The 9,199-nt window shown below is 53.3% G+C and overlaps 1 protein-coding gene across 1 annotated transcript; it reads right to left on the bottom strand.

Annotated features, from left to right (window-relative positions):
• Positions 1 to 829: 829 nt before the first annotated feature.
• On the bottom strand, positions 830 to 3,407 carry HTR1B (5-hydroxytryptamine receptor 1B). The gene is made up of 2 exons (XM_050894252.1): positions 2,205 to 3,407; positions 830 to 1,158 (listed from the first exon to the last, which is right to left on the bottom strand). The coding sequence occupies exon 1, from the start codon at positions 3,405 to 3,407 to the stop codon at positions 2,268 to 2,270; it is 1,140 nt and encodes a 379-aa protein (XP_050750209.1). The 3' UTR covers positions 830 to 1,158; positions 2,205 to 2,267.
• Between the last annotated feature and the right edge of the window lie 5,792 nt (positions 3,408 to 9,199).

Below are 9,199 nucleotides of genomic sequence, written 5' to 3'. Positions count from 1 at the left end.
AATAAATACTCCTTTCAGTCACACAATTGTTACCACTCTTGAGAACACAGTAAAGCGTTTTATTGTTTATACTCATTTTCATTTACACATAGGAGGAACAATCAATGCAGTTCTATCACAGCAGGTGGACCATATCCTGAAACTCTAACTTTGACTGCTGAATACGCGTAGACCTGTCTTAAGGTCTTGATCAGAAAAAAAAAAGAAAAAAAAAATAGGGGGGAAGTAGGGAGGAGAGTAATTTCACTAACATCAGGTAATTCATGATTCATGGGTATTTATTTTGCAGGTGATACAGCTCTTCTGAAAGAGCAAACTGCTTCACTTCTTTACAAAATACACTAAATAATGTAATTACTTAGAGAATTCTAAATTTTGCAGTGGTTCATGCAGTAAGGGTGTGCAACTGACACAAAATGGAAAACATGGTTACAACATCAAACTGCTACTTCTATTCCCAGCTGGTTTATGGAAAAGGTCATTGGACTTCTTGGTTTCTGCTCTTGAGTTATGGAGTAGAAGCAAGAAGTATTTCCTTTATAAAGGCAACTATGAGGACAGACTATAGATATGCAGTGCAGTTGAACAGGTCTACAACTCTTGTTTCTACAACATTTGCATTTGCTATTGTTTTGAAATACAAATATAACTTTTGCACACTGTCACTTCTCACACATGTTCAGCTGAAGGAGTCATTTACAGAATTTACTGCGATGCTCCTATTTTAAACGCTGCTTTTTTCTCCTCTTGGCCTCATAAGTGAAGGGAGCAACTCTTTCCACTGAAAGAAAGAAATTACAGGTGTGCAGAAGTACAACTATGCTACCAACACAGACAGAGACAACTGTGCTCTTGTGCACACCCCTACAACCGGCCGGAGAACAAATTAAGAAGTTAAGCCTGCAAAATAAATGGAGTTTACTCTCAAACTTTTTCTTCAGTCCAGATGAATTATAGACCTTGATTCGAGGCTGCCCTCTTTTTTTGCAACTGATCTGCGTGACTATTGGAACAGCATCTCTGCCAGAGTCATTACACTGAAATGCAGAGCTGAGCAGTTTGGTGGCAGTATGTATTGACGTTTTTGCAGCATCATGAGTCTGGCAACTGGGCTTGGGGAAGTTTCAAGCAGTGGGTCTTTACAATAGCAACTTGATTCTGCAGACAAAAAGCAAAAGATTGGCAGAATTATTCAAGTATCACAATAAAGGCAAGTATGTATTCTGCAGAACGTGGCGCTGAGTTTAGCTATTAGCTGGCAGCCACTTTTGTCAGAGGCGCAGAAAGGCACAGCTTTTCCGCGTCTGAAGAGAAACATAAAGGTGTCGAGTCTTTCACGGTGGCTAAAAGGCAGCTTTCCTCGCAGGATGCCTGCTCCCAGCCGGCTCCGCTCCCAGCAGGAGCAGCCGGTGCCATAAGGAGGCCAGAAAGTAGGCTGAACTTGACAAGCAGCCTTCATCTGGGGCCTGTCCTACCTTCCTTCCTTTCCAAAAAAAAAAACCCAAACCCCAAACAACCCGACGCTGGCACCGGGGCTGCATCCGACTCCCTGCCAAAGGGGTTGCATCCCCGGCTGCCTAGCGATGCCTCCCGCTGCCGGCGGGGGCCGGGAGGCGGCACCGGGGAACTCCGCCGCGGCGGGGGGGGCCTGCCCTGCCCGGCCCGGCCCTGCCCTGGCCCTGCCCGCCGCTCCCCGCGGAGCTCGGCAGCCGGGTTGTGCCGGCAAGTGCCGTTTAGCACTAATTGGTCTAAACACGGGCATTAGCATACGAAATGGCGGCAGATTGGTTTAATAGGTGGAATAAAAAGCAGATTGCCGTGAGTCACTCCCTGCGAGTTGGGGGGGGGCGACACACACGCTGTGAAATGTCAGGAGCGTGCAGCATCGCCGCCGCTACTTGCAAAGGGGCTGAACACCAGCCAGAGGAGCGCCGTGCCGTCCGGACCCACGGCACGGCTCGGCACGGCACGGCACGGCTCGGCTCGCAGGGAGCCTTGCACGGCGCTCCCGCCTCCCTCCCGCGGGGCTCGCCCCCATCCCTCCGAGTGGGCTAGAAAGCAGCCGGTCCTGCCCGAGACGGGATGGAAAAGCTATTTGTGGGGTCGTACCTCCTCCCCCCATTCCCGATCCCCCACCTCTCCCGAGGCCTTCCCGCCCCGAGCATCGCGGCTCGCCGTGGCGGGGGCGCGGGGAGCGCACCTACCTGTGGCGTCGGGCACGGGCGTGCATGGGGGCAGCCCCGGAGAACACATTGCATTCAAAATTTTCAGCTTGTGCATCGGAAACGTATGAGTTTGTGGAAAGCTTGTTTGAAGTCTTCGTTAGACATAGTATAGATGATGGGGTTGATGAGGGAGTTGAGATATCCAAGCCACGTGAAAAAGTCAAAGATGGCCATGTGGAACCAGCAAGCGTCCTTGCAAATAGGCAACACCAGGCTGATGATGAAAAAGGGCAGCCAACAGACGATAAAGGCTCCTAAAATAATCCCTAAAGTCTTTGTAGCTTTCCGCTCTCTAGCGGCCGTGAGCTTCTTTTTCTCCAGCAGGGCATCCGAGACCTTCACCTTCACCTGGTTCATGTACACGGGAGAGCCCGTTTCGCTGGATCCCTCGGGGGCCTTGGAGTTTATGGACGTGACGGAGGAGGACGACCCCGGGGAGTCTGTGATCAACTGAGCCCGCGTTAGTCTTTTACCTGCTTTCTTTGGCGTCTGCTTCAAAATCCGCGATCTGGCTTCCACGTAGATCCTCCCGTAGAGGGCTATCAGCAGCAGAGTGGGGAAGTAGAAGGCTCCCACCGTGGAGTACACGGTGTAGAGGACGTGGTCCGTGTTCACCACACAGTGAGAGACTTCCTCGGCCTTCGCCTGCCGCCAAAACAAAGGGGGCATGGAGATGCAGATGGAGAAGACCCATACCAGAGCGATCATGCCCGCTGCCCGCTTGGGAGTCCGTTTCGTGGAGTACTCGACGGCGTCGGTGATGGCCCAGTAGCGGTCCAGGGCGATGACACAGAGGTGCAGGATGGACGCCGTGCAACAGGTGATGTCCGAGGACAGCCAGATATCGCAGACGATCTGGCCCAGCGTCCACTTGCCGGTCACAGTGTACATGGTGCTGATGGGCATGACGAGGATGGAGACGAGGAGGTCGGTGACGGCCAGCGAGGCGATGAGATAGTTGGCCGGCGTGTGGAGTTTCCTCGTCTGGTAGACCGTGGCGATGACAAAGGCGTTGGAGAGCACCGTGGCCAGGGTGACGAGCGCCAGGACGACGGCGAGCACGATCTTCCCGGAGAGGGGGGTGGCATCTTGGTAGATCCCTTCCTCGGCGCTGCAATTTCGGCCGTGGTAAGAGTCGTTGGCGGGGAGCAGCGGCGCCTGGCAGGGGCCGGCCGGCTCCATCCCTCCGCGGCCGCCGCCCCCGCAGACGGCGGGGCTCGGCGCGGCGCGGCGGGGCCGCTACCCCGGCAGGACCCCGTCGGCGCCGGGGGAGGGCTGCAGCATCCCCGCGCCGGCACCACCTCCCGCCCGCCCTTCCGGGAGCACCGAGCGGGCTCCGCGGAGCCTCACTCCCCGCGGGCGAGGGCGCAGGGCAAACCGGGGGCCGAGCGTGCCCGCTCGCCCCGCCAGCTCATTGCCCCGCCGCCTCCCCGCGAAGCGCGGCGAGCCCCGGGCATGGGGCTCTCGCCCCGGCCGCCCCTAGGCGCAGCCCCGCCGCCCGCGGCTCCGCACCGCGTCTCGACGGGCGCAGCGGCAGCGGCGGCGCCGCATGCCCGCGGGCGGCGGCCTCGCCCCCGGGGCTGCGGGCGCGACGGCGCGGCCGCGGCGGCGGGGGCTGCGAGGGCAGCGGAGCCGACCCGCCGGGCCCTGCCTTCACACGCAGCCCGCCGCAGCAAGTTTGCAGCCGCCGCCGCGGGTGCGGGAGGAGCAGGAGGAGGAGGAGGAAGAGGAGGGTCCGCGGGAGGCAGGGAGGGAGACCACCTCCCATGGCGCCCCGCCACCGGCCATGCTGTCGGGGCCCGGCCTCGGCCCAGCGCCGGCGGCCGCGGGCAGGGGCCGGTGTGAGGGAGCGGCGAGCAGCCGCCGCCCCTTATATAGCGAGCGGCGCGGCGCGGCTCCGCCGGCACCGAGCAACCGGTGCCGCTCCCGGGCGGACTGCCCGCCTGCCCGCGGAGGAGGAGCCGCCGCCTCCCTCGGCCCTCCCTCCCGCACCCACCCGCCGTCCGACGGGGGGGCCCGGCCCGCCCCGGCCCCGCGCACCGCCCTACCGCCGTCCCCCCGCCCCTGCCCCCGCAGGCGTGGGGAGGAGCCCGGGCTCGCCCCCCGCCCCAGCCCCACCGCAGCGCGGGGGGCGAGCAGCCCCCCCCCCCCCCCCCCCCCCAGCCCGACGGGGGGGTGCCACGGCGCTGGGGATGCGGGTCCCGCCCCGGTCCTTCGCCTGGCCCCATCCCTTCTTGCACCGTGCCCGCTGCGCCGCGGGGCTGGGCGATGCCTGGCTCCCCACGGAGCCCGCTGGCCGGGCGGGGGTGGCTGCCCCGCCGCCCCGTCCCACGCCGGCGTTGCAGGTGCCGCTCGGTGCCGGAGCTGGGCGTGCGGGGAAGGGCAGGGGCGAGCAGGACGGTGTGGGACAGGGGCGCAGCCGGCACGGGCAGGCAGCTCTGGTCCGCCCGCCCTGCCCGGCGGGCAAGGGGCCGTGCACCGCAGCGCGGCGGGTCCCGCTGCTGCGGGTGCTGCACGTCCCACCGGATCACATCGCCTGCTTTACACTTAAACTTTTAGCAATCCAGCGCCTCCTGGGCTCAGGCTTTCTTACCCTTTTTTTTTCTTTTCTATTGTTTTTTTTTCCTGGTGTGCTTGGAAGCGCACATCCGTGATTGAGCAGCCCTGACGTGCCCTGCAGGATCCTTCAGCGCTCGGGAGGCGGGCGCAGGAGGTGCACCGGGAGCACACGTTTGTCCAGGTCCCGCAGCTCCTGCCGGCGTTTGTTCTCCGCAGCCACAGGAAAGTTTTGCACACAAAGGGAGGTGCGAGCTTGCTTTTTGCTGGGTCAGTGTAATTCCAAGCTCAGTGAAGTGTCTGTGCTCCAGCCCTCGAGTAAATCTCCCAAAGATGCCACGACAAACCCAGTAAAGAGGAGGGAAGCGTTTTAAGTCTGCAGGCATGTTTGTGCACACCTGCACATGCTGCTACCTGCCTAAGGTGCCTGCGAACTCTCAGCGCTCCCCTCTTAGATATCTCCTCCTGGCTGGTTTCCTCTGTGGCGGGAAGGCAAACTGTTTCCCTGTGCCTCTGTCCTTCCTGGGCCATGCTCAGCACCACGCAGGAATAGGCACGGCATTGTTCTGCCTGGGATGTCGAGTTTATGGGCAGGGTGAGAAACCTCAGCACCCTGTTGGTCATCCTTGAGCAAGAGGGACTGGCATACCTAAGAGGATGCAGATCAAGGAAGGACAGTAAGAGGAGGCTGGAGAGGATCCTTCGTGGCCCAGAGGGATGAGGAAACTCTAGGGAGAGAAGCACTGAACTGAGGGAGAGCCAGGGCTGCACAGCAGTGTGGGAAAGCCAGAGCCCTGCAGGGACAACTCTTTCCCTCTCTATTTTGGTACAGGGCAAGGTGCCCTGATATTGGGATACGCTAAGGACCCACAGGTCCCCTGAGATCAAAAAAGCAGTGATGGTGCTTGAGATTTTGTAAAATCAGTTCCAGATCTGCTCTTTAATTAGGCTCTTTCAAGAAGTGAGGTAGGGAGAGAATTGCCTTGGATTAATCAAAGTGTGGTAGTCAAGGTTTGCCTACATTCACTGAACTGACAGGAAGATAAAATGTCAATAAGCCTTTCTGTTTTCCCAAAAGGGCTTGGGGTAGGGTTTGATCTGTTTCCATGTTTTTATTTTGTAGTGCCTCCTTGCGCTCAGTGGAGCCTGGTTGGAGCCTCCAGGCTTTACTGCATTAAAAATAATGATATAGAGCTATCCACATTCTTCTGGTCTCTTTGATGGGCAGAGATTTTATAATCCTGGTTTCTAATACAGTGTGCTATTGCTTCCACTTCTGCTCAACATTCTGGCTTAACTTAGTTGTGCTTAAGTTGGCAGCTGCCCTCGAGCCTCCGTAGCTCAACATTCTTCCCAAATAGGGCTACGTATCTGAGACTGATTTAAATGTAAAACACCAATAATAACAAGAGGAAAACCTAGCCCTTCATTCAGTTTTGGAACAGCTTTCCTCTTGTGGAAACGCTCTTCTGATAGAATTATAGAGCCTCCAAGGGTAATGTTCTAGCCCTAGCCACTGCCATCAGCCCTGTCGTGTAATGCAGACAAGTACCATGAGAGTGGGCGATGAGTTCTGGTCACCCTATTAATGTCACTGTTTACCCTCATTATAAAATGTTTGTGTTCTGTGCACAGCTTTTGCTGTTGCCCTTCTCCATTAATTCTGGGTTATTATTCATCAGTAATCATCATTCATTGCTTCCCTCCTTGTCTTGGCAAGAAGGTGCTTTTCTCTTCCCTTGTTTGTTTTCTTCTGTTGTGCTTACTTGTTTCTTACTCAGTTACGTAGTACTGCTGCCAGTGGTCAGGAAAACATTCACCCAGGGCGTGCCAGGTCTAGCTGTGGTGACTTCACTTGACTTCCTACAAGAATCACCTGGTCGTCCTGGGCAGGTTCAGTAAGCATTTCCCTTGCTTCTCTCTGGGGCTTAAGTCTCAGGTTAGGAATAGCTGCAGCAAGAAAGTAAAGCCAGTTTCCTAACAGTGCTCCATGTCATGGACCTGGTGCTGTGCATGACTGCATGCTGGGGGGCATGTCCCCACCCAGGCACTGGAACTGCTGCTCTCTTTAGGCTCTGCATGCTGGTTCTCAGGATTTGTGTCAGAGCAAGAGGTGCTCAGGTTTTAAAAAATTACTCTTCCTCTCTGCCGAGCCAGGCTGCACGTAGCCCCACGCCACGACTGGGCTCCCACAGGCCAAAGCTTGATGAAAGCAGGAAACAGGTTCTACCTAAATCGTCAATAAGTACTGGAGCACTTGGAGTGCCAGTCAGAAACATATTGTGAATCATATGTATTATCACATGAATGAGCATATCTTACTGCTGTGCTGTCACCCTGAAGCTTGCATTTCATTGTTTACCTTCCCCTCTCCTAATAGGATCTGAAAAGATGCTTATGGGAAGAGATTCTATTTCCTGAAGCTTTTGGCTTCTGTGCAGAGGCAGGCATAAAATTAATTTCGTTCTGCTGGCATAAGGCTGTTAATACTTCTTATATCCAGATTTTAATGTACTATAATACTCAAATATAGAAACTGCAATGAAAACTGAGCCTATTACTGGTTTATTGCATCACAAACTGCCCATGTATGGCATAAATGTCATCAATGAGTTATAAATAAATTAGAGAGAGAAGACAGACACATAGAAACAAACCTAAGTACCAGAAAGGAAAAGTCCTCATCCTACAGTCAGATCTGTCCTGGCCACAGGTAATGTTGTGTGGGTTTTGGCTTTTGGATTTTTTAGGTATATTTGAACACAGGGCTCAGTGCGCAATATAAACTTCACCTCTGCCCTTGACTCAGGTGGCAAGTTGTGTGTAATGCCATCTGTAACCTCCTGCATTGTGATGAGATTCATCCTCATATTTTAAATAATGAAATTCTGAGTCCTTCTGTTAGCAGATAACCTTCACTATGTAAATCAACGCAGTGGTATTTTGTTGAGTTTGCCAACAGACAAATAACGCTAATGTATGTGTGAAGTTTCTCAATGTTAACTTTGAAATACAGCTGAGGCCATTTAAATGCCAACACTTTTAAGTCACTAGTCAAAATAAAAACACCCAGCTTGAGTTACTGAAATTTAATTATAAGGAACAGCTGGGCCTGGTTTTGATTTTGACTCTAAGGACCCAGAAAAAGAAACAAGCACATGGGCTCAATAGGCACACATACACACCGAGTTTCTCGACCCAAGGGAATAAAGCCAGATCAAGTTATCTCCTTTTTCTTCATACTGGTCAGGCATAGTTCCTGAAAAATGCACTCAGATACCCTCCAAAGAGTATTCAATTACTCTTTAAGTAGGCAATTGAGGTCAAGCAAGAAGAAACTCCAGTCCTTCCTTAGACTGTCTACCATTTCATCTGCAGACACTGCACACATCCTGACACATTTCAGTTCATGCAGCCAGCAGTTGAGGTTGGTGACTGTTCCTCACACATCTGCAAGGGGTTTGCTCTTTAATGATGTTCCTGGAGATGCTCCACAGGAAATCGCTTCAATCCTGCCCCGTCTCGTCTCCTTCCGTGCTGCCCATTATTCTCCTGCTTCGTTATAAAGCAGAAGAAATGACTGCTTGTGTGAAAAGGGCTGTTGACTCCTTCTTATTGTGGTTTCCATCTGAGGCTGCTGGAGCCTCTAATTCACACTAAAATCAGTGCAAATGTCTGTTTTGCTGCCAGAGGGTCTGGCTGAACAATCATCCCTACAGTTCGGGCTGTCTCCAGTTGTACACCTGAAGGGGTTTTAACCCACCGGGATCTGTCTGCGATGAAACACATGCAGATCCATTGGGGAATGAACCGTAGGAAATAGCTGTGACAGTACGACATAAAGGTACAGCTGTCTACCAGGACTGAAAGTCAATGGCATAACCTTTAACTCCTGTCTGTCACATAAGAAAAATAAAAGAGAAGAGCACCTGTTCAGCGTGAAGACAAAGGACCCTGCGTTTAGACTCTGTAGGGATTCAAATGAAAAAAGTCTCATGTTCTGTGCTGAGACCCAGCAGAAGATAAATCCTCCACTTTCAGATATGGACCTATATCAGGTTAAAAGCTTTGGCCCACTTCAGTATGTTCAAATCTTTCTTTCTGCTTTAGAGGATGAAATCTGTAAGGGTTTCCTTTCAGGATCCAGAGTTGATTTCAAATGGGTCCCAAATATCAAGTTTTCAGAAATGAAACACTGAATTCTGTGTTTAAAAAAACAGTCTGCACACATTTTAAAGCAACAAGCTACTAATGCAGAAAGCTTGATGGAAACTTGTGCAATGCAGTGAATCACAGTAAAGACGTAAAATTGCTGAAAATTAAGAATCAAGTCTTTTCCTTGTGATATCAGCATGTCAACATTGATTTAAGGGGAGCTACAAAGACTTCTTCCTACTAAAGATCTGGTTCTTCTGCAT

Source organism: Gymnogyps californianus, chromosome 3 (assembly GCF_018139145.2).
Source record: "Gymnogyps californianus isolate 813 chromosome 3, ASM1813914v2, whole genome shotgun sequence".
Classification (NCBI taxonomy): Eukaryota; Metazoa; Chordata; class Aves; order Accipitriformes; family Cathartidae; genus Gymnogyps; species Gymnogyps californianus.
This window is presented reverse-complemented; position numbering and strand designations above follow the sequence as displayed.